This window comes from Lonchura striata, chromosome 3 (assembly GCF_046129695.1).
Source record: "Lonchura striata isolate bLonStr1 chromosome 3, bLonStr1.mat, whole genome shotgun sequence".
Lineage (NCBI taxonomy): Eukaryota > Metazoa > Chordata > Aves > Passeriformes > Estrildidae > Lonchura > Lonchura striata.
Window position 1 is genome coordinate 36173769 of NC_134605.1, and position 26195 is coordinate 36199963.

Below are 26195 nucleotides of genomic sequence, written 5' to 3' on the forward strand. Positions count from 1 at the left end.
TTTTACTAAAGTCTAGAGTTACTGAGAGTTCTGTAGAGTTGTTATTTGCACACCTGCTTCAGAAATGAGGGAATAGAGGCAAACCATTTATTTTCTTTCTTTTAAAATGGTGTGTGTTCTTCTCTCTGATATGTATTAAAGCAAGAGAATTCTATGTATGGCACCACTGGGGAATGATAGTATTTGTTTATGATCTTAATATTAATAATATGCTTGATGTTAAAATCTGTGAATATTTCCAGGTCTCCTATGTTAGATAAAAGTTTTGTGAAGGGTGGGAGAGTGATTTTTGAAGTTGACTTTGTGGTATGAGGGATTTAGGGGGTGGAGGATGGAAGGGAAGACCTGCTGTTGTCCTTGATTAGGTTGAATGTCTTGTGTTACGTTTGTATGTTTGAATTTTGTTTGTTTCATGCACCTCTTAGTTTAGGCTTGCTGCAAGGTTTTTTGAGAGAGATGCATATATCTGTATGTTTACATTGTGTTCTTCTAGTGACGTTGCCTATACCATCCTCTTTATGCGTTGCCTATTATTTATTTGACTGGAAACTTATCCTTAGGGATATGAAAAAAATTGGGGTAAGTATACATGGATGTGACAGTAAAATACAGAAGGTTGACTGTGGTTGGGATTAATGGATAAATTAGCTTTTTAAACAGATATTGCAAGTAAAATGTTTTTATCTTGAATGTAATGGTTTATCTTGTTCTCTGCAGGAAAGAGTGCCAATCAGATGCTACTTCCAAGATCTCTGAATCTGACCCTGAGGAATTATCAGATGAAGCAAGTGCTGACACTTTCTATGGCGCTTCTCCCCCTAGTACACCCCGCCAGATGAAGCGTATGTCAACAAAGCACCAGAAAAATAATGTCAGCAGACCAGCTGGCCGCTCCACTTTGAAAGGTAAGTGTGGTGTCTTGGTTTTTTTCCAAAAATGCCTCTTGTTACCTGGTGGAGGGGTTATACAGGAGGTGGAGCTGGATACTGAAGATATAGGAGGCAGCTGTTGTGAACTGCAACAGGAGAAGGCTCTTAGGTATTAGAAGAAAAATTTTGCTATTAAGAGTGCTTCAACAATGAAGTTTACCAGAGGGATTGTTGGTTTGTGGAATCTCTATCTTTGGAGATTTCTAAAACATGTTAAGATCATAAGCAAGCTAAACTAGTTTTGGAATAAACCCAATTTTGAGAAGAAAGCTGGAAAACATTAGTTTCAGAAGTGTTTTCTAATCACTTTTTTCTGTGATTCTGTGATCTGTAGTAATGGTGTAGTTGCTTTTCTGCTCAGTTTTCATGTTCTGAAGCACTTCACAGGCTATTTATTGCAAAATACAATTTTTTAGTGATGATTCTTTACTCTTTGATGTCAGTGAAGCACTTAAAGTGTAGGTAGTTCTGCTTGCTTCTGATGCTTCAGTATAAGGATACTTGATGTATGTTTTTTTCCTAATGTTGCCAAGTAATGGTACCAAATAATAAAACCTTTTAGCTTAAAGTGATTTTTTTGTTGTTGCTGAAATTGCATGGGTGCAAAAAAGCCATTTAAGATTGTATGTTCAATGTTTTCATGCAGAATACAACTAGGTTTTTGTGGGTTTGTTTTGTTGTTTGTTTCGTATATTTTAGACAAGTAACAGTGTCAGACAATTATTTGCCAGAGTTATGGCAGCTTGACTATTGCCAGTTAATGCTTTGGAAGCAATTTTTAAAATTGCTTCACATGAAACACGGAAATATTAGAGTGTATAGCAAGGGTAACATTTTTAAGGTAAAACTTAGGAAAGAAAAAGGTGCATTGTTTGGGGTGAATAAGGGAATATAGTAAATTGTTTGGTTGATAAGGGCTGTGGAATGCAGTTCATAATAAAAGAAGGGCCAATACAAGCATTTTCCAAAGCTTTTGCTTCCCTTTCACTTTGTGCAAACTCCAAATAACGTCACTAAAGACAGTATTCACCAAAATACCTCTTCCTTATATGAAAATACAGAAGAATCCTGTTACTATTGCCAGTTAACTGTAGGCATTAGAATTATTAAGCCTCTTTAACTTGGCTAAAAGGCACATTTAAAAGCCAGTAAAATTCTTCTGTTGCAACATTAACTCTATTTTAACCCTGTATATAGTGGCGATGTAAACTTTTCTTGCTTTTGGTGATTTTTTTGTTGTTGTTTTTTCATTATGTGCTTTAAAAATAATTTGATTCTAAATGGAGACATTGTGATACTAAAGAAATATAATGTATTTTTTTCATTGTTAGCCTTTGCTTCTGAGCACATGTGGAGGATTGATACCTTTATGAGAAACAAGGTGGTGTTGTTTATCCCTGCTTATAGATTTTGAGTTTTTGGAGTAGGGCCTTTCTATTTGTGAGGGGAATGGTTCTTACTTCTGGTATGATAATATTATTTTCTTTGTTATCATGAGTAGCTTAAAATATATTTGAGTTGTTTTTTTCTGATTAATTGGATATTGTTGTATAAAGTATCTTTTTCTGGAAAGTTCATGTTTTTTTAACTTTGCCTATGTCTGCCATCTCAGAACAGTTATTTTGTACTGTGAAGAGGAAAAAAAAAAAGCCACCCCAAAACCTTGTGGAGTAGTTCGTTGACCTTGAATGTTTATGCCTCTGCTCTTACTGAGCTTGAATGGTTCAGTAACAGAAGTCTATCAGAGGTTGGTTGGATGTAACAAATCATTATAAAATTAAATTTATAATTACTTTTTAGATGTTTACAAATAAGATTTAAGGTATCTTTCAGTTATTTAGATAACGGAAAGATTATTTAGATCTTCAGTTATTTAGATAACTGAAAGAATTTTGGGAATTAGGAGCTTGGCTTACTTGTGCTTCTGGTACTTGGTTGTTTAATTTCTGTCACACCATGTTCGTTGGCATACTCAAGATGAGAATTTTCTGAGGTCCTCTCTGCAAAAAAAGGTAAAGCAAGATAAAAAGAAAAAATCCTTTGGTTTAAGTAACTTCTTCCACTTTAGGTGGTGGGTTATGTTTTAGGTAACCACTGCCACTTTGGCAATGGTAACTTCTAATAATAAGACTACATTTTACCTCTATCCATGCTTATTTTGTTTTATTGATATTAAACATTTTTATGCTCAACCTTAGAAAAGTGGTTGGGAACTGAATTGAAATATGCTTGTTCTTGTTGTTGCAGTCACATTCTTTTTTATTTGCTTACAGAAAAGATGAGTGTGCCATCTCAGACTTTGCATAAAGACAATGGGAAGACCATCGAGAATGTGGAAGAGCACAGCTATAAGCAAGGAAAAAAGATCAGAGATGCCCTAAGGACAACAGAACGAGATCACAAGAAAAATGTGCAGTGCTCATTTATGTTAGACTCAGTTGGTGGATCTCTGCCAAAAAAACCAATTCCAGATGTTGATCTCAATAAGCCTTACCTCAGCCTTGTCTGTAGCCATGCTAAGCTTCCAGTCTCTGTGCCCATGCCAATACCCAGAACTACACGCCAGACTTCTAGGACTGATTGCCCGGCAGACCGGTTAAAATTCTTTGAAACCCTCCGGCTTTTGTTAAAACTTACCTCAGTCTCAAAGAAAAAGGACAGGGAACAAAGAGGACAGGAAAACACCTCTTCTGTCTGGTTGAACAGATCCAATGAGCTGATCTGGCTGGAGCTGCAAGCTTGGCATGCTGGCCGGAGCATTAATGACCAAGACCTCTATCTCTATGCAGCCCGTCAAGCTATCCCCGATATCATCAATGAAATCCTCACCTTCAAAGTGGACTATGGAAACTTCTCCACTGTAAAAAATGGAGCCAGTCTCAATGGTACTTCAGGAGAAGGAGTTTGCAAATCAACACATGGAACTAGTGCTTTGGGTTACTCAAATTACCATGAACACCTCCATCGCCAGCGGGTCTCATTTGAGCAGGTAAAGCGAATAATGGAGCTGCTGGAGTACATAGAAGCACTTTATCCATCTCTGCAGGCTCTTCAAAAGGACTACGAAAAGTATGCTGCAAAGGACTTCCAAGACAGGGTGCAGGCACTCTGTCTATGGTTAAATATTACAAAAGACTTAAACCAGAAACTAAGGATTATGGGAACTGTATTGGGCATCAAAAATCTTTCTGACATTGGCTGGCCAGTGTTTGAAATTCCTTCTCCTCGACTGCCTAAGGACAATGATCCAGATGATGAAGACATTGATAGGGAAACAGAAGTAAAGGAATCCTCAGGAACATGCACAGAGGAGAGTGATGGGGAAGAGCAAATCTCTGAGGAGAATGTTGATGAACTTAGACAAGCCATCAAGAACAATTTTACTAATAAGCCAAACTTTGACTTTCAGGACCATTTTTCAAGGAGGCTTGATAGGCTTGAATCTGAGGATGACTCTGCTTCCTGGGTTATTCCAGAGTGCAGTGCTGAGGGAAGCTGCAGCCAACACTGTTTGACCTCTATTTACAGGCCGTTTGTTGATAAAGCACTGAAGCAAATGGGGTTGAGGAAACTAATTTTAAGACTGCACAAGCTAATGCATGGTTCATTGCAAAGGGCTCGTATGGCGTTGGTAAGGAGTGATCACCAGCTGGAGGTAGGTTACTTGTATAAATGGATAACAGGAGCACCTCCTTGCTGTGTTGTTCCTAAGTGAAAATGTAGGATTGGGATCTTACGAACATTTTGGTTACTTCTTGTTTTTTGAAAAACAGTGTATATTATTATTAGGAGCCCAGTTCTCCTTCCATGGAAATGAATCTGTTGTTTGACTGCATTTGTGTAAAGCCCAAGCTAGTTCTCTGTTCTTGATTGTAATTGAAATGACATTTTTGTGATAACATCTTTGTTCATTATATTTTCTAATGTCTAAATCAAAAAGTCAGAAAAATAATTGTGGAAAATGAGGCCCAACAGTTGAATTGTGAGAAAAATTAGCTATGGAGGTGATAATATTTCTTGTCTTCAAGACTGGATGTTTTTCTGCAAGACATTCTTTATAAAGATGCCACTGTTGGGTTTTTTTTTGGTGGTTTTTCTCATCTACACAAATGAAGTACTGTGGTGGCACATTATGCTTGAGGAGAGATGGGATAAATGAATGGACTTAACCTTGAAATCTATGAAAACAAATCATGTTAGTGTGTTGCATTCTTTAGCCAGCTTTTAGCTTATTGTTTTCCTTTGGGTCATTTTATATTCTTAATTAAGAATTGAGTGAGTTAATAAAACCAATGTAGGAATTAAGCAGTAAGTGAAGGACTGTAGCTTCATATTGTAAGATGTGGCCACTAATTCTTTCAAGGCAGAGTATTGTTTCTTAATTTAAACTGCTATCTAACTTTGTAGGCATTTTTATGCTAGGAAAAATTAGTGGTAAGGATTACTTGTTCTCCTTGGTAATGTGGCACTGAGAATTCTGGACAAAGGTATCTCTTAGCCAACATGGCCATTCTAATATGGATACCATATATGGTCTTTAAAATATTGCAGATCTCTTAATGTTGACAATCACGTTTGCACAAGGAATAAGAATTGTTGATTTCTCTTAGAGGTTATTTTTTTAGGATGAATAAATTTATAAATATAAAGCTATTTGATTTTGAAAGTTTTTATTTGTACTGTTACTAGTGTAGATATTACTGTAGAAATGAAGCTATTAGTTGAATTTTTATTTATTCTCTAATTGGTTTCAGCTTGTGTTTTAGAAAACTTTCATTAGAAATGTGCGAACATTTCCTTAGAGTCAAGTGCCTAAGCAAAACTTGCAGGTATGTTGTTACAGTAACCAAAGCACCCCCAAACCATGTACACTTAGAAAGTTCAGCTTAATATATAGGTTGAAATAAAATTAAAAAAAAATCAAATTGAACAAGACATAGTATGGGGATATTGAAAATGGACTTTGAATCTGTTTTTGGAACTGCTAAATACTTCAAAAGCTTTTTTTTGTTTTTAAAACAAATTAATGAAACATTAAGTAGCAGGAGTTTTTGCTGCAGCTTCACAGAATTAAACTTCCTGGTAATGTATATTGGATGACTTGTATAAGATGTAAGGTTAATATTTTCTCCCTTCTCTACCCTTGTAACTACTTTGAATATTCATTTTCAGTAATTATTACCTTTTCTGTGGAATAGTATTCTCTTTTAAGAAACGGTTGTTAGTAAAGGTGAATGTTATAAACTGTAGACTTTATTCCTGCACCAACATATAAAGGATGTTACCAGAAAAAAAACCACAAACAACTCTTTGTCAGAATTGTTGTACTTAGTGCAGCAAAAGATGACTTTATACTAAAATGGAAGAGATGGGTTTTAATTGCTTGGCCTTTGCACCTGACAATACTTTGAATATAGTGTCTTTTTTTTTTTTAGTGCAGTTCAGTTTGGTATTTGTATGCAGACAAAGTTGTTAGTATTCTGTTAATCTTTATTGTTTTTGTTACTTTACACTATGTTTATGTGTATACTTCTAAGTCTCTGGATATACTTTTGTTTCCATTGTTGCTTAAATGGTGTCTAAAACACATCTAAAATGTGCTTTCTTGATTCTTCCACTGTATACATTTTAATGCTCATTTCATCCTAAATATGTGTAAATCTTTATACAAATTCCTGGTCTTAAAGTTTTCTAAAACATGTTTGATTCCTTTGTAGGCTCTGATACTTTAACAGGGCTCTAGGCATTATAGAGTCCATTCTGTATAGAAGTTGTACAGTTTCATTCTTTGAGAAGATGGATAATATTTCTAACTTTAGAATATGAAATCGGACATTCTTTTAATAGAACTTATTTAAGCTTGTGTACTCTGTTTATTCAACTGACTGGAATTTTGAGTGTGTTTTTTTATATGCTCTCAATAAATGGCTTAGAGTTTTTCTTGAGGTTTTTATAAGAAAAATTTGAAACATTTCAGATTGGGCCTGCAGAAGATTAAGATTAGTCAGATTGATCAGTAGTAGTTTAGATGTCTGGTACTAAGCCCTAATGTAATTTACTGTTGTCCTCGATAATAGTAACCTTGATATCCTTGATGCTAGAAAAAAATAGAACAAATTTATTCAATTTGGCTGTGTAATTCTTGTTCATAGTTCATGTTCTTGTTCTTAATTCTAATTTTTTAATATTTTTATAAGACCTGAATTTCCCCAAACTATATTTGCATCACCATGAGGATTTTATTTCTTAAGTTTGTTTTGTTGTACTGTGGAAGTGTAGTATTTTCATGATCTGTTTGTTAATGAAAACTTCTTGTAAAAAGCTCTAATGCTATTTTGGTACTATATGTTCTTTTTAAAGAGTGTAAAAATAAGACATTAACATTCTATCTATGAAGATATACTTGTAAATATGTGTTAATTTTCTGCTGGATTATGAGCTTAAAAGGTTTTTTAAACTTTTTAGGCAGTAGTTCTATCATTATCTTACTGTAATTACTGTAATTACTGGTAATGTTTTTCCTCCCTTTTGTAGTGATGTTATTTAAATTTGGCTGAAGAAAAACCTAGAAAATGCTTGACTGAAGAAAAACCTAGAAAATACTAGTTGTGTTTATATATGGATGAAGGATATTCAGATGTCATAGTTAGTAGCTGAGAAATGAGAATAAGAATAAAACAAATTTAATCTGAAACAAATCTTATCCTTAAATGATGACTAATGTGTTGCTGTCTTTAGCAACTACACATTTTGCAGTCCAACTTTTCTTTCTAAATTAAACTCCAGAGTACTTCCATGTACACAAGTACATTTCTTAGAATGTTATTACAAGGTATATAACTTAGATTTCTAGAATGTTTATTTCACAGAGTCTCAATTATTTTCTCTAATTAGAAAAGTAATTTTATTTAAATTGAATATTAATTTAAATGAAAAATAAATATATTATTAAAAAACAAACAAAAATCCCTAAAACAACAAATCAGCTTGATGTCTATATTTCATCTTCCTTTTTTTAACAGTTTAAATTTAAAAGCTAGCGAAATTCAAAAGTCAATTTTTCAGTACTTTGGTTTAGTTTAGCTAGTGACATTTTTTTTTAATATTGTGTTCATTTACAATGTGGAGTTTTATGTTAATATATGCATTATGTATTTGAAAGAGAATGAGGTTATGTACCTGATATAGCTTAGTTTACACTTGTTTCTCTGGATAATGCCATAACAGAAACATAAAGTAAGTGGTTTTGCTCATTCCAAAGGATCCATAGTTGTTTTTCCTGAGACTGATGATCCTTAAAAAAAAGTTAGCATTAAAAATCTCCCAATGATATAAACTTGAAAATTGAGCAATTGACTTGCCAGCTAATAGACTATTACATTTTAAAAACATACTTCTGTGCATGCTATTTTAAACAAATCCAAAATTCTAAAGACTCGTAAGGTTCCTTTTCATGATACCTATTTTTTGTTACAGTTTTCAGAATTTCCAGATCCCATGTTGTGTTCCGATTATGTGCAGTTACTAAATTTCCCACCTTGTTGCGAGCAAAAATGCAGTGCTGTATCATGGGAGGAGTTGAAATCCATGGATTTACCATCTTTTGAACCAGCATTCTTGGTTCTCTGCCGGGTCCTCCTCAATGTTATCCATGAATGTCTCAAACTGAGGCTGGAACAAAGACCTGCTGGGGAACCATCTCTTTTGAGTATTAAACAGGTTTGCTTCAATTTCTTTTTTAGTATGTATTTCCTGTTTGAAATATTTTGTCATTTCATTATGATATGGTTCAGTTTAAAGAGGATTAGTGTAAGAAACTACAATGTATAATTATGCAATAAGTTTTGTAAATAGTATTGTATTTCATATGGAGATCTACTTTTTGCATAATACATAACAGTCATGTATAGCTCTCTTATTTAGGCTTCCATATCAAAACTGGTGATTAAAAATATTATTTGCCAACAAAAGTAGACAGTATTGGTTCCATTTGCATTATAAGCTATATAATATTCTCTAGTACATCTTCCTCTGTTTGGGTTTCTTAGGCAATGTAAGTAGTTTTAAGGGTCTGTATTTATCTTTTTTCTTTGATTGATTTTTTCTCTTGTGAATGTAAGACATCTACTAACATGCAGGAGTTGCATAGTGGAAGTTAATTGAGAAGAAAAATGAAATAAAAAAAAATCTTCCCCAGCCTGTTGTATTATTTTCTGTGGACAGTGACCCAAGACTGTCAGTCTTGTCACTATTTTAGAGTATGGTATAAGGATTTATTTTCTGGAGGCTGTCAAGTGCAATGAAGGCTGTTTAGATCAATGCTAGGATCTACTAAATTAATCTGATGTCCCTGCATCCTGACAAGCATACCCAAATCGGGGTTTTATCAGATGATCTCTAGGAATAAACATGTAAATAAGCTCTTGGACTAATTATGATCTCAAGATTCTGGTTATTTGCTGATCCTCAATCCATTGCTGTTACTCTGTGGTCCCAAATAAATTTTCTGCTCTTCCTTCCTGCCCTATGCTCTCCCTTGTTCTCCCCATTGATTGAAGCCTGCAATTTCAACCTTAACAGTCACAGAGTAATCCACTGCATAGCATGCTCTGTTATTAAGCACAGTATACCCTTCAGAGACGGGGGTGATTTTGTTTTTTAACCCCCTTAACATTTTGTGTGCTCCTTCTAGACTCTTAACTTAAGTAAAAATAACACTTTATTCCTGGAAAACAATGTGTTTGTACCAGACTGTTGTGGTGGTGGATACTGGCTTTACTAATGACATTGAAAAAATTAATTCAACTCAGCAAATGTTTTCTGTCGCACTCAATATTTCTGAGCAGGCAAAGGAGCTGTGGAGGATGTTTCACAAATAGATCTGTTAGTTACCTGAAGAATAGTAATTCCTAAAATTTTCAGCAAGCTGAAGAGTCCAGGAGTCTCTGTTATTCTGCATGTTATCAGAGTATTACAGAATTACAGAGAAGACTGGATTAGAGATATTCTGGTCCAACCTTCTGAAAGCTGGATCCTACAATTAGATTGATCCCCAAATTAGGTTGTTTTATTATCAGAGCATTGCCAGCAGGTTGAGGGAGGTGGATCCTGCCTCTCTACTGAAGTCCTAGTGAGATGCATCAGCACTGCTGTCTCCAGTTCAGAGCTCCTCAGCACAAGAGAGATGTGGAACTCCTGGACTGGGTCCAGTGGAGGACAAAGGTGATTAGGGGCTTGGAACATCTCTCCTGTTAGGGAAAGGCTGGAGGAGTTTGGCCTGTTCAGCCATGAGAAGAGACAGCTGAGAGAGGACCTCATCAATGTCCTGCATTACACTCTGTAGCCCTCAGAAGCTGACCATCTGAAATACGATCAGCTCACGTATCTTCAGTCATGCTGCTCTCCTGGCCACTGGGCAGGGATGCAGAACTTGTACACAGCTCAAGACAGCTGAGCCATCTAAACTGCAGACATAAGGTTTTTCAATTCTTTCAAGGTATTATTCAGGAAGGAGAGCTGGTGCTGCCGCACAGCCTTCTGGAAGTGGCACTGCTTAATTTCCTTCTGTAAGATGGTCTTACCATCTTGATTGTTCTTTGTATGCAAGTAGCACAGCAAAGTCAATTTTTTGTAGTGATTGACCTAGAGAATATTATTTGAGGCACTGAGACCTTTGTGTCTCTTGCTTTTTGGTACCATTTGAAATATATAGCAGTACTTTGTGAATGTATCAGGTATAGTAGTCTTGTTACTCAACTTTTTCAAGGTGACATTAAATTTTTGTATTACTACCAAGTCAATTGTATTAAAAAATTAATACTACTTTCAATAAAATGTATATACACAAAAAGAAAACTAACACAGATTACAGGCCTCTTACAATGTGCCTTTTCTTCTGTCCTTTCTTGCTACCTTCCTCCTTTTTGTCCATGTTTCACTTTCAGTACTAGCTTTTGTAATCCTGAAAATCCTGTGTTATTGGAGAGAGCTGTTCTTTTTAATGGCAGTTTAGTACCTGAACAGTTCAAGATGGTTCACAAATTCAGCATTCATGTTGAGAGGTGGATGTGTGTGTATGTGTATGTGCATGTGCATTATTTCTGTTTGGTTGTTATTTTTGGTATTGTTTGTCTTGCCCCACCGGCTTTGAGAAAATAATTTATTGTATAAACTACTTAAACAAAAAGCAACCCATCAAACCAATAATAGTGATAATATTTTCAGTTTAAGCTGTGTATTCTTTCATGTGCTCATTATGCACCAAAAGTTTGGCCACTGCCTCTTGAATTTCAGTTTCAGAAGTTGACACTAAGATTAGCTCTTGTTTTACAAAAAACACCATTGTTTTTTGTAAATCCTGTATTCTGTTACTCAGTAGCATACCCCTGTAGAAAAGTATTATTTAAATAAACTCAATTTTAATGAAGCTTTTCAAGTTTATTTCAGAATGGATGTGCATTGAGGGTAAAAAATAACCTCATAGCTTAACAGAAAGTACACTGTATGTAATTGATTGAAGAAGGACATTAATTTTAAAGTATATTACATGTTAGGGATATAAAAGTGTCCATTTGGATTTCCATGTTATAAAAAATTACCTTTTTTTACCTCTTTTCACCTAACTTGGTAAATTTCAAACTGTAGAGTTCAGACTATTATCCTTGTTTCCTCTGCACATCAAGGAGCACAGTATAAGGTGTTCTGGCCTGTAATGGTTTCCAGAGACTCTTGTCATACTAATAGCATTCTTGTTCTGCTTTTGTGCTATTATAATTTCTCATACATTGAGTCCACTATGTTGATATATTTGCCAGGAAGGCCATTGTAGAAGATTTTAAAAAGCATATTAATCAGCCAGCAATTCCATTCCCTCTGACCTTCAGAAAAAAATCAGGGATTGTCAAAACTGAAGACTGATGATGATGATCTCAGAATACACACTTAGCACTTGAAGGGCTTCTGAAAGAAAGGCATTAGCATGTTAATGTAGGTTTGAAATGATCGTTGCTCCTTGTGTGCTCCTGTACCTGTGGTTGTGCATGTCTCTTGAAATAAAGCCTAAGCTTTCAGGGAGAGGTCACAGCTCCTCTGAAGGCGCCCCCTTCTGCAGTTGAAAAGAGAACTTTCCTCATGTTAGCTTTGCCCAGGGAAGCAGCAAAAACCCATTAATTGTTTTCAGTCTGATACGGATTTTAGAATTCAGGGCACCTGCCCAGGAGATTGACAGTGAATTCACTGTAGTAAAACATTTCTCTAAGCATATGCTAAACACATTGCATATTTTGCCTGACTTGCTTCCATTGAAAGTGGTGATTTTGTGACTGTGAGGCCTTTTGCCCCTTTCTAAACTAATTATCCAGTAAGCTGCTTGCTGTGGTATTGTGCAGGGAGTAAGTCTGAAACATCTGCCTGCATCTCCATTTACATTGATGTGGCAAATAATGGGAGTGCAATAATCCTGGAAAACTAGTCACACCTTTCTTGCAGATGTGTAGAGCAGCTGTATTTGTTTCAAAAAGCTGTAGAAATTATTTAGTGGCAAACTAACATATTGAGACAAACCGGGCTGACAAGAGGTGAATTTGAGAGTAATGTCTAGACTGATGGCAGTTTTGGGGTTTTTCCTTGCAGCTAGTGAGAGAGTGTAAAGAAGTTCTGAAGGGTGGACTCTTAATGAAGCAATATTACCAGTTCATGTTACGGGAAGTGTTAGATGACTTACAAAAGATTGATTGCAACATTGATTCTTTTGAAGAGGATTTGCATAAAATGTTAATGGTAAGCTTCAAAAAGGAGCGTTCAAGTAAGTGCATTGATCTGAATACTGCTAATGGAAATCTGTTATGCCTTTTAGGGATGGTTGCAATTTTTTTTTTTACTATTTCGATACAATTTTATTGTTGTAATGGACTTGTAAAGGTAACACAGAAACCGGTGCTGTTTTAGCAATACTGAGTTTTTTTCTGTGGTACAGTACACTTGGAAATTGCCTGTATTTACAAAAAATAATTCATATATAGAACTTTAAATTCCATAAGTTTGAACTAAGCTTTTAATAACCTTTTTAATATTGAATCAAATATAATTTTTGACTAACATTAATTAATTATTAATTGATACAATGTCTTAGTTTTAATGTGTATTTATTGTTGCAATTAGTTAAAACAGTTTTTTTAAGAAAAACACTTGACCTCTGAAAGTTGAGGGTTGGAACTAGATGATCCCTAAGGTCCCTTTCAACCCAGAAAATCCCATGATTCTATGATCTTGGCATTTTTACAGTGTAGTCTGAAAATACCTGAAACCAATAGAAAGTACCTTAACCATTTTTGAGGAGGAATGTTATGGATTATTGAACTGAAACGAAAGGTAATGTTTTGCATTCAATATAATCCTGAAGGGCAGATGGTTAAAGAAAAATTTAATTTAGTGGGATTTTTTTATATTTTAATGTTTGTATTTTAATATATTTTGTATTTTATTATTTATATTAAAACAATAGTAATTAAATAAAGGTGAGAGATAAGACTTGATATAAAGGAACACCAAGTGTAATGTAGAATCTCAGAAACCTTTTCATGTTACTTATCCATATCTGGGAGAATGTGTTCAGATAAGACCTTTTGACAGTTAATAGAACATTTAGAAACTGTTTTTCAGCAGTTCAGCATTAAAAACTCTGGCTATTGTGATTATTCATTACTACAATGGTAAATAGCACAACAAGCAAGGTGGTCAATATTTTCAGGAAGGTATTGTGAAGACATAGAATTTAATACTTGGTGAACCATAAATTGCACTTTCTGTGTGAAACCATGGACCTCATTTTCAGTTGGAGCAAATGAAAATTATTGTAGAAGAACCTTCTAAAAATTCTATAATACTGAATTTGTCTGTTGATTTGAGAAATTCTAGTCTTTAACACCTTGTGTAACAATTTCTGTTTAAATTATGTTTCATTGTTCAGGTTTACTTTGATTATATGCGAAGCTGGATCCAAATGCTGCAGCAGTTACCTCAAGCATCTCATAGTTTAAAAAATCTGTTAGAGGAAGAATGGAATTTCACCAAAGAAATAACTCCTTATATAAGAGGAGGTGAAGCTCAAGCTGGAAAGCTATTTTGGTAGGTTTTATTTAATTCCTTTGCTTATGGTGTTGTTTTTTACCAGAAGGGTATTCAAATCAGCAGTTGTTTGGGATTCCCAGATGGGGCTTCTTGAGATGTCACTAAGCAGCTGTTAGTTTTTGTGAATGTTTGGATTATTGTAGTGGCTGTATGTGTAGAACACAGTAGGTGCAGGTGGCTTCTGTGGGCCCCAAAATGCTGCTTGTTTCTGTACATGGACTTGGAAACAGCTCTCTTGCACTAAGAAGGAAGAAGTTGAGATGCCGTGCTATCTCAATAAGACTCTGAAGTTCCACCCTTTCTGTTGCTACAGTGATATTGCAGGAATGCTGCTGAAGTCTACAGGAATATTTTTAGATTCTGGACTACAAGAAAGTTGTGATGAATTTTGGGCCAGTGCTGATGACAGTACTGCATCAGATGAAATCAGGTATTAAAAAATTCTTTTTGAAATCAGGTATTCCTTAAAAAATTCCTTAATACTAACGAAACACTTATATATGTTTCTCTGCCTCTGACAGATACATAATATATTTTATTACTTAGGATGCAAACTTGGTAAATACAGACTGTATCTCTGTATTTCTGTGTGCATTTCGTTGTTTTTTTTTTTGTTTGTTTGTTTGTTTTTAAAGCCTAGTATCCTTTTCTGTAGGTCAGGCTATGAGAGGTTTTTATGTAATGGTATTTGAATTAGATTTTTGTATTCTTACAAAAAATGTGCCTACACAAATTCAATTTATTTGTCAGCTGCTTGCAAATATTTATGTTCTTCTTACTAACATATATGTCAATAATTATTTTCAATGGCTGTGTAAGTGTAATATGATTTATTAAAACATTGTCACTTCATTTCTACCAATGTTTCAGGAGGTCTGTTATAGAGACCAGCCGAGCACTGAAAGAGCTGTTCCATGAAGCTAGAGAAAGGGCCTCCAAAGCTCTTGGTTTTGCTAAAATGCTGAGGAAGGTAAGTTAACAGAGTCTCCTCTTACTTATATGCTTTAAAGAAATTTAGTCTGAAAGCATATTCCTTTGTTTTGTTATTATTTGTAGGACCTTGAAATAGCAGCAGAATTTGCATTGTCTGCCCCTGTGCGAGATCTTCTGAATGCTCTGAAAACAAAAGAGTATGTGAAGGTAAATTCACATAAGTAATAAAGTTTTAAGGCATGAAAGTGAACTGAGTATGCTAAGCAAAATCTCCAATATTGGCATGCTTTAATGTTTTAATGGAACATATTTCAGCATTTAAAATTGTGTGTATTTAATATTGAATTGTGGTAGTCAAATTCTGTACTTGTGCTTGTATGAGTGGGAGTGCTAGTCTGTTTTGGGAAATCAGTGCCTTAATTCCTTTTTTCCAAAGATCCTCTTTGTGACTGAGGAGAAACCTTTCTGTTTAATAATGCTTAGCAGTGAAACAAATGTTTGCAAATCTATAAGGTAAATGTATACATGTCTGAGTAGATAATCTCAGACTGTAGACCTGTGTTTAGCTTTTATAAAGCAACAGTATTATAGTGGAGGTCTGCTTTAGCAAGTTTCCTAGAGAGAATTAAGAACCTGAGAAATGCAGGGACTCTGTTCTGTTCCAGCGTAATTGTTGCTAGGAAACTGTTACCCTGCAAAAGTAAGTTAAGCTCTTGGTGCTCTATATTTACTGTAATGTAGAGTCCCACATTAGTGTTTTTTTCAAAATTCCTTAAAAATTTAGCGTCAACAGTTCAATTGTATTTGGATTTGCTGTTCTTTTTTGTCCTTCCATGCATTTAATATATACTTTGCAGTTGTGAAATAATGCACTAACTTTCATTACATGATTCCTGTTAGATTTATGTACATGTTTGCTAAATACAGAACTTTGTTGAAGGGGACACAAATTCACAGGAGAGAAGTTCATAAAGGATTGTAAATACATGGACAAAACAACTGGCTCAGCAGGGCACTGGTCTGTGAATTGTTTGAGTTGAAAAATAGCCAGGGAAATCAGTATATGTTTATTTAAAAAAAATATTGTCTCCCAGGTATGTAGTCTTGGCTGCTTAAAGACACCATATTAGTTTCAGTAGACCTTTTAAAGATTGTATCTTTTTCTTACATACATTTCTGGAAGAAAAAATTGTGTCTTGAGTTTGACACATCTGTTATACATGGGTTAAATGACACACATTTTGATAATGAACACTTTATATTCTGGCCCTCTAATATCATGTAGGGAGCTTAAATTTTTAACAGCCTTTTCAGGCAGATGCTCATTAGTTTTGGGGATTTAATTTAGCTTTTAGTAACAACCATCTAGTATTTTGTGTTTGCATACAGCTTATAGACCTTGTAGTTATAAAGTATGTCTGCCTAATGGTAGAAGTGCTGAGTGCAGTATTTTGTCTTAGCTTGATAACATTGCACTCAGAAAAGAGAGAATTTAACTCCACTGTGAGTTGTCAGGTTAAAATAGTGGTTATTTTACAGTCTGCTTCAGATGCCTGACTTGGTTGAAGTATTGCTACCAATGTGACAGATATAATTGGAAGTAGTTTTTAAGTAGTAGCAGTGGTATTTTGTTAAAAGAGAATGCTCTAACTGGACTTATTCTGGCTTTTATGAAAGTAGAAGAATAATTTAATAATAATTTAATAACTTTTTTAGGCAGATTTTTTACTCTTTGTTTTTTATAGTCATTGAGAAGAAAAATTCTCAAGGAATTTTTCTTTAATACTCCACTCTTTGTTGACTAATTTACTTTTTAAAATATGTGTATATATATTATATACTCATGTATGCATACATATATAGTATATATGTGAAACTGGACTTCTTTTATAACAAAATTCCTTTAGAAGAATATGTAGAAGGATTACCTTGAAGTGCATAGAAAGAAGTCACTGAAAATGGTGATCCAGTGGATTTCTAAAGAACTCATTTATAATGCATTTTGACTTCCAATGCAAAAATAGCTGAAGGTATTGTTTTACTGTATATTGTACAGCCCATTATTATGGAGATTCTTCCTGTTGCTTAAATGATACTACCTATTTTATCTTTATTTGACATACTGACAGTGATATTCACTCATTCAGTGTACTTCTTTTCCACAGGTACAAATTCCCGGACTCGAGAGTTTACAAGTATTTGTACCAGGCAGTATTGCAGGGGAAAAGGCTGTGATTCTGCAGCTCCTCAATGCAGCTGCTGGGAAGGATTGCTCCAAGGATTCAGATGAGCTTACATATGAGGCCTACTTGCTAATGACCAAGCACAGTGACAAAGACCATGAATTAGATGACAGCTGGAGTGCGTGGGAGGGCCAGCCAGTCAAAATAGTGCCACAGGTAGAAACTGTTGATACGCTGCGCACCATGCAGGTGGGTGTGCTCTTATTCCCCCACTGTTACCTCTACACTTCTATGAATGCTTATCCTACCAGATTAACTGGAGTGATTCAAGTGAAGCTTGTGTCCTATTATAGGTAATAAAAAGTGAAATTCAGGAATAAGATTGATCTTCATTGTGTTAAATGCAAATATTAAATGGATTGTAGCATTTCCTGGCAGGATCAGTCTCCACAAATGTGCCTTTTTCAGAGTTGTGCTTGTATAATAGTATTAAAAAAAAGAGGTACTTTTAATATTTAGTTGGGTGTTCAGAAGTGTGGATAAGACTTGAAAACAGGACATTTCTTTAAGAAATCATCAGTCTTCAAGAACATGTGATGGTTCTGTGCTTTCCACACACTGAGGCATGAAACCAGTTACTCTTGATCTTGGATGAATTGTGACATTTAATGTTAAATTTCTCTGGAAGTTACTAGATGTTCAACAGTTCTGCAGGAAGAAATGTTTCCAGTCATACTTTCCTTCTTCCCAAGCCAACTGGGTTTCCCTGCCAGCAGTTCTGCAGCACTCTGACAGCTGAGCCAGCTCCACCCCCTTGTGTTCTCATATCCTTAGTGTTAAGCTGTGTGAATTTTCCTTTTGGTATGCCATGTAGTTCCTTGGATCCCTACCGTAAATGGGCTCTACTGTCCACAAAGAGAGTGACTTTCCACGCCACTGTGCCTGACCTTTGGCATGGAGAGGGTTCTAGCAATTAGAGGCAGTTGAAAAAGTCACTTCTCTACATACTGCTGCTTTTAACTTGCAAATGTGTTTTTTCTTGTTTGCCTGTTGTTCCAATTGACAATAACAAAACAGCCTTTGATTAAGTGCTTAGAAGTTCTTCGGACTTCTATCAAAGTTAGTAGTTCATTCAGAAAATGAAAACAGCAGTAGATGAAAATTGGTTTGCAAATGGTTTCTTCCATATGTAAGTGTACATAAAACACTAGGTTTGTGTGTTTATATGTCTATAACACTTACTAGGTTTTTTTTTAATCCAGGATTGAAAGGGTAGGAAATAAAAAGTCCTTCAGAAATATTCTGTCTTAAAAAATGCATTTTGATTGCAAACTAGAGAAAATGTAAGGTGTCAGTTAAATACTCATCAACACTTAAAGAAGTTGAGCATGAAATTATTCTTTGGGGAGAAGGTATTGAAAATCAGGATGAAGTAGGTCTTCCTTTATGAGTAACTTGTTGCAGATGGATTGTCTGTAGTTTGAAATCAGCAAAGCTTAGTATGGCAGCACCATCTGTGACTATATGCTTTTATAGACTTGTACAATATCAGAACTCTGGTTTCCAAAACATATAATATATTGATAATTTTCAAATTTTGAGCAAATACTGTGTGTTAAATCTGTGTTTTTCCCTATTCAATAGCGGGCTTTTGTCCTGAAGTATGCTGTGTTTCTTTGATAAAACCTCTTTGTTTATGTGATGTTTATTATTTCCATCTGCTTTGAGAAAATAGAATTATTTTTTGCTTAGTTGTTGCTTTTTTTCTGTGTAGCTAGTCTGAAGATAATTTAATGCAGTGTTTCCCATATTTTCCAGAAATGAATAGGGCCATATTCCCCATGACAACTTTCTGTGGCATTTACCCTAGTGGAAATCTGCCACTAGATGGGAGTTTTAGATGCCAGCATCAAGCTTTTCTGTGTGAATTTAGATTTTAATGAATAGTGACTAGAGGTCTTTCATATATTGGAATTTAAAAAATAACTGATTGGAAACTGGTGATATTGGATATATTTTTACAGAGATTATTTTCTTTTACAAGAAGTAAGTGGTGTCTTGTATTCTAGGTTGATAACCTCCTCCTTGTAGTCATTCAGTCTGCCCACCTTCTGAGTCAGAGAAAAGCTTTCCAGCAGTCTATTGAAGGGCTCATATCTCTGCACCAGGAACAGACATCCAGCCAACCAATCATTGCCAAAGCTCTACAGCAGCTAAAGGTAAGCAGGTTTGGAGATTATTTATCAAAACTGATGGTGCTTTGCTCATTGGTAAGTAAAAAAGTGGAAGAAGATTTGATTGCAAAGCTCATGGCATATTCTGCAATTTTAAGTTATGTGGCCGTCCTCTATGGACTTTACTTTCAGTACAATTTTCACTCTGTTTTTGCAAATGACTTGTGAGTGTATTTTTGAGCTATATTGGTGTAATAATTTCTGCATTGGGTAATTGGGAAATGAGTCCATAATGCAGATGAAATACCATAGCAACAGAGTGAATACCTCTTTGGGTGACAGCAATATTCAATTGAAAGAAAGTGTATGATTTTCTAAAACCAAGTTCTATCAAAATCAGTGATCTGCAACAAGCAGCTTTTCTTCCTGTATTTGAAAATGCAAAGGTGGGTAGTCTATCTGTCTGTTTTCTCTTGGATTTGGTGTGGGTTTTTAAATCTTTCTTTGCTGATTTTGTGTGTGTGGTGTGGGGGTTTTTGTTTGTTTGTTTTACTTTTGTTTGATGAGTGTTTTCTTTGGTGAGTTTGGTTTGTTTTTTTCTTTGTGAACCTTTAAGTGGCTGTATCAAATCCCTGCATTCAACAGAGGCTGTGTCCAGACACCAAGGTGAAAATAGAACCAAAAGCTTGGCCATGCTATAGATAGTAGAATTAATTTTCTCCTTTCTTGTCTGTCTGGTTTTGGTTGGATGTTTTTGTTTGTTTTGTGGTTTTTTTGTTGGTTCCCCACTCACCCTTTTGCTGTCTTTGTTTTTAAAGTTAATCACATGCAAGCAAACTTTATTATAATACTTGAGTTAATTACAGGACTTGCTTAATGCAACTGCTGGAAAATGTTTGTTTTCCAAGACTGAATGAATTTTTGTGGCATTATTGTACCTTTTCATTAAAATACTGTAATTGTTAGATTCGTATTTGCCTTATATTCTACAGTTGACAAGACTAAGTAATATTTTCTACCCCCCCACCCTTTTTCTTGTTACTCAGAATGATGCATTACAGCTATGCAATAAGATAAGCAGTGCCATTGATAGAGTTGATCACATGTTCACATCTGAGTTTGATGCTGAAGTTGATGAATCTGAATCTGCCACTTTGCAGCAATACTACCGGGAAGCCATGATTCAGGGTTATAATTTTGGGTTTGAGGTAAGGAAACAAAAACCAATTGAAATTTCTGGTTTTGCATTGGTGCAAATAAGGTAACTAATAACTGTGGAAATACAAAGAATTTGTGGAACTGTTGAATTATTTAGGTTGGAAAGGACCTTTAGCATAATCAATCCCAACTGTTAACTCTGTTAACTGTTAACCACCAGGTCCACCACTGAACCATGTCTACATTTACACATCTTTTAAGTAACTTCAGGGATGGGGACTCAACCACTTCCTGTGGCCTGTTCTAATGCCTGACCACTCTACCAGTGAAGAACGTGTTCCTAATATGCAATCTAAACCTCCTCTGGCTCAATTTAAGGCTGTTTTCTCTTGTCCTAACACTTTTTACTTGGGAGAAGAGACTGACCCCCACCTCACTATAACTTCCTTTCAGATAGTTGTAGAAAACAATAAGGTTGCACCTGAGCTTCATTTTCTCCAGGCTAAACAACCCCAGCTCTCTGAGCCACTCCTCCAAGACTTGAACTCCAGTTTTGTTGAGCTTCCCTGGACTTGCTCCAATACCCAATATCTTTCTTGTAGTGAAAGGCCCAACACAGTGTTTGAGGTGCAACCTCAGCAGTTCCCAGTGCCATTACTGCCCCAGTCCTGCTAGCCACACTGTTGCTGATAGAAACCAGGATGCCACTGGCCTTCTTGGCCCCCTGGGCACAGTCTGGATCATGTCCAGCCAGTTGTCAGCCAGCACCCTCAAGTCTTTTTACCCCAGGCAACTTTCCAGCCACTCTTCCCCCAGCTTGTAGTGCTACATGGGATTGTTGTGACCTAAGTGCAGGACCTGGCATTTGGCCATGTTGAACCTCACACCATTGCCTTTGGTCCAGCAATCCAGCCTGTCTGCAAAGCCTTCCTGTCCTCCAGCAGATCAACATGCCCACTCAGCTTGGTGTTGCTTGTAAATTGACTGAGGGTGCCCTTGATCCCCTGCTCCGGATCATTGATAAAGAAATAAAACAGGGCTGGCCCCAAAACTGAGTCCTGGGGAAACCCCAAAAGTGACCAGCTGCCAACAGGGTGTAGCATCACTCCTTAGGCCTGGCCAGTTTTTTACACAGCAAACAGTGAACCTCTGTCCAGACCATGAGCAGCCAGCTTCTGCAGAAGAATACTGTGGAAAACGATGTCAAAAGCTTTACTAAAATACAGGTCGATGACATCCACAACCTTTCCCTGATCTGCTAAGTGGCTGACCGTCTCATATAATGAGGTCAGGTCAGTCAAGTGCTTTTCACAAACCCATGCTGGCTGGGCCTAATCTCCTGGTTGTCCTGTAGATCCATAACCTTCAGACTGACAGGTTTGTTGTTTTCTGGATCCTCTTTGCAGTCCTTCTTGTAGATGGGCCTCACATTTGGTAATTTGTAGTGAACTGTGACTTCCCAATTTCAGCAGAATGTCATAAAAATGTGTTGCCTCAGAAATTTTACTTGAGAATAATTGAAAAGCAACAAATGAATCTGATAAATCTGTTAAATTAGCAATGTCTGGAAATCTGAAAAGCTTTTAAGAACTTCATGATTTCAGGTATAGTCTTGTAAGCTCTACTGCTTGGCAGCATTTTATGATTATTAATATTAATGTCTATATTGAAATCATTAAGGTTGGAAAAGACCTCCAAAATCAAATCCAAACTTCAACTGAGTGCCACCACGCTCACTAAACCATATCACAAAGGCCATATTTACTTATTTTTATAATACTTCTAAGGATGGTCACTCCAGGATCCTGTGGTTTAACTTACCTTCTCACCATTTTTCAGCCCAGAATAGCATAATACTGTAACATGAGACATTCCTTCAGAGTTTGTGATGGTTCTTTGATGCAGTACAAGCTTTTGAGTGCTTGCATTAGAGTGCAGACATTCAAAATGTTATGTTCAGATGTTTTAGATGTTTTGCTATTTGATTCCTCTGGGCTATGTAAAATTTTTTAGAGATTGTGTCATATCCTAATGTACTTTTAGGATACTCCTATAAGAAATAGCTGGTATTTGTTTGAGTTTTAAATGCACATAGATAACTTTTTTATCCCCTAATGTTATTGAAATATAACTAAAAATAAACACTACTTTGCAGTTCAATCTCTGGTTACAGAGCCGAGTGTTTTATGTAGGATGTTTCTTCAATGATGTGTATACTGTCAAACATCAGCACATGCCTGATGCACACAGAAAAATGCAGTGTGGCTCAGTACTGCCTCTCAGTGTATCGTATTTTATATCATTTTCTTGATGAAATTTTTGTGTATAAGTAGGCAACTGCTTAAATAAAATAATTTTGTGAAAATTATTAAATAATTTTGTGAAAAAAATAATAGGATGTGACTGTTACCGTACTGTAGAGTTTTGTTAGCTTGCAAATAACTTCAGTGCATATTGTTCTTCTTATTAATATGTGAAAAGTAATCTTTAGTTTCTTTCAGTACCATAAAGAAGTTGTTCGTCTGATGTCTGGAGAATTCAGGCAGAAAATTGGAGACAAATATATCAACTTTGCCAGAAAATGGATGAATTATGTGCTAACAAAATGTGAGAGTGGCCGAGGCACTCGACCCAGGTAACAGCCAACTTGTTACTGCCATGGTAGTTTTTGGTAGAGGTGAAGGGTTGGGCTCAAAAAATTGGAGTAAATAAAGTGATGTCTGACTGGCAGCCAGTCACTAGGGTGTTCCTCAGGGCTCAATTTTAGGGCCAGTTTTTCTCAGTGTTTTTATTAATGACCTGGATACATGTACATGCTAAATACGTTTGCCATACTAAATTAGGAGAAGACATTAATTCCCTCAAGGGCACAGAGATTGTACAGAGAGAACTTGATAGATTATGAGGGCTGGACAATAACCAACCGTATAAAATGTAACAAGGACAAGTGCCAGATTTTGCACCTGGTGTGCTGTAACTCTGGGTATCCATATAGATCAGAGGTGAAGAGATTGGAGTGCAGCCATTCAGAAAGGGACCTCAGAATTCTTGTTCATTGTAAGCTTTGAGTCAGTGATGTGCCCAGTTGGTGAAAAGGGCCATCTATATCCTGGGGTGCCTTAGGCACAACAGATCTAATCAGCTGGATGAAGTGATTGTACCACTGTGTTCAGCATTGGTGCAGCCTCACCTTGAGTACTCTGTGCACTTTTAAGCTCCTCATCTAACAAGGACATAAAAATATTGCAGCAGGAAGGTCAGTGAAGATGGTGAAAGGACTAAAGGACAAGATGTAATAAGGAGTAATTAAGGACACTAGGTTTGCTTAGCTAAGGGAAGGGGAAAATGAGTTGCTATCTGCAACTTCTTTATGTCTTCTCTCTGGTGACTGTACAAGAGAAAATGGCTTAAAAGTGGCTTAAAACCTGCATTTGGGGAGTTTTTGACTGGATATTAGGAAAAAGTTCTTCACTGAAAGGTGGTCAAGCACTCTAAAAAGCTCTCCAGAAAATGGTTGTGGCCCCACGCCTGCTGGTGTTCAAGAACCATTTGGACTCTGCTCTTAACTTCTGTATTGCCCTTTGTGGAGTCAGAAGTTCAATTCTGATGAGCTGTGTGTGCCTCTTCCAACTCAGGATATCCTGTGATTCTCTTGTATTTTGTAGGTGGCAGCTGCTAGTTCAAGTAGGTCAAAGGGGGAGGCAGTGCGGGACAGCAGGTAGCTGAAGACACAAGTCACTCCAGCCAAGTTACTTACTTTACTTTGCCATTCTAGGCCATGAAACCACTGATACCCAGTCATTACTAATCAGATAGTCATGAAATCTTAACTATCAGTCTTGTTTCAGAAAGGAGACTTCAGGCAGGGATTACAGTGGTTTGGCTTGTTGCTCTGAAACAAATCATGGTTAAGTTGATAGCATATATATGGGTGTAGATACATAGCATGGCCTGCTCACTTTATTTGACAGTGTCCTTACTAAAATCAGTCTTTATCCCAATATAACTGGATAAAGACTAACATTTTTATGTCTTATATATTAGTCTGGTTTTTTTTAAATGAGGATTTGATCATATTTTAGAGAGGAAAAATTATTATCTGTTATTTGTTGTTCTTGGATGTAGTTGAAACTCTAAATGATGGCTTTAGCCAAAGACTATTTAATTTTCTGTCTTTTTCTTTTACGTAGATGGGCAACTCAAGGTTTTGATTTTCTTCAAGCAATTGAGCCAGCATTTATTTCAGCTCTCCCAGAAGATGACTTCTTGGTATGGATAAGTTTTTCTGCTGGTGTTTATTTATAAATGCTTGTGAAGCTATCAGTATACGTATTGCAGGGATACTTCTTATAAAACAACATCTGAACACAGATGCAGTTCTGTAACAATTGCTGTTGTATATCACTGTTGATGCTGCTATCTCTTCTGTTAGATTCTGAAAACTAGATTTGTGACCACTGGCAGTGATGGTTTCAGTTTGCTGACAAGTTGCTGGTACTGTCTTGGGAGGCCATCTCCCTTTGTGTCTTGGAAAGTTGACAGCAGCTTTCTGCAGAGATTCATAGTTGTGATAAATCAATTTCTAAGCTTCTGAGGCTTAACTAAAACCCAAAGTTCATCTGTGGCTATGAATACAAAATCCCTGCCATTTACAGATTTTTTTATTTTCAAGTAGTTCCAACACGAAACAGATTTTAAAGCATCTCTCTTTTGTTTTTATTATGAAAAAACTAGTAGACTAAAGCTGGCTCTTTGCTTGCTCTGCTTTCCTCTTTTTCTGTTCTGAGAATATATTTCTCTCATCTTGGTACAATACTACAGAGAAGTGAAAGCACAGCTGCCACAAAAGAGCAGAATGTGAGTGTCAGCACCTCTTGATTTTTACTTATTTCAAAATGTGTTATGACATGTCAACCACATTAATCTTGCATAATCCAGAAAATACATTATTTAGTCTTTTTTTCACATATATTTTTATCAGGATTTCTCTAGTAAATGATAAATGATGTATTAGTCCTGCATTTGTGTTGCTGGGAAAGGGTTGTCTGCCTTAATGACAGAGTGTTTTGGAATGTTTTGCTGGTGTTTTGGAATACGCTGATATTTCAGCTTTATGAAGTAGCCCCTCAATTTCTTCTGCTTTGACACAGTTTCTGAAACAGACTTTGAACAAGTAAGGGGGAAAGAAAAGGCGGGAGCCCAAAACCTTAACTGCATTTTTGAACTTTTTTTTCTTTCTTAAACTGGATTTCAGTTTTTTGAGATCATCACTTGAAGCCACTTTGATAAATCTGTCACAGTATTTTACCTAGAGATGGCAATGTCAATCATGATCTCTCAGATACTACATCCTGTAGTGGAAGAATGATGATCTATATTTAGAGCTCTACATTTCAAGATTAAATTCTAGCTCAGTCTGCATTGGTAAAATATGCCAGTCTGAAGCTCAGTGCTTCTTTAGTTTTATAATTCAGTTTTTTCTTAGTCCTTGAAGTTCCTGGTCTTTACAAAGTTTTTTAATTTCTGGAAGAAATTTTGGCTACACTGAGTGACTGGCATATAGAAATGACCTTCATAGCAGCTTTACTGAAGGACATAATTTTACTGCTTTGTGAAGATGGATTATATTTCTGGTGTTCTGACAAGTAACTTGAACCAGAATTGTCACAGCTTGTCCAGAATTACATACC

At 35.9% G+C, this 26195-nt stretch overlaps 1 protein-coding gene across 3 annotated transcripts in view; it reads left to right on the top strand.

Moving 5' to 3' along the window:
• The window catches only part of MAP3K4 (mitogen-activated protein kinase kinase kinase 4), a 62574-nt gene that overhangs the window by 12541 nt on the left and 23838 nt on the right, over positions 1-26195 (top strand). For all 3 annotated transcript variants that reach the window (XM_021544132.1, XM_077782074.1, XM_077782075.1), the window contains exons 2-14: positions 718-905; positions 3203-4584; positions 8406-8648; positions 12561-12707; positions 13897-14054; positions 14371-14487; positions 14928-15027; positions 15114-15197; positions 17156-17422; positions 19243-19392; positions 20394-20555; positions 23007-23140; positions 24696-24774. In XM_021544132.1, the coding sequence (XP_021399807.1) occupies positions 718-905; positions 3203-4584; positions 8406-8648; positions 12561-12707; positions 13897-14054; positions 14371-14487; positions 14928-15027; positions 15114-15197; positions 17156-17422; positions 19243-19392; positions 20394-20555; positions 23007-23140; positions 24696-24774 (3211 nt within the window). The remainder of the gene's footprint in view (positions 1-717; positions 906-3202; positions 4585-8405; positions 8649-12560; positions 12708-13896; positions 14055-14370; positions 14488-14927; positions 15028-15113; positions 15198-17155; positions 17423-19242; positions 19393-20393; positions 20556-23006; positions 23141-24695; positions 24775-26195) is intronic.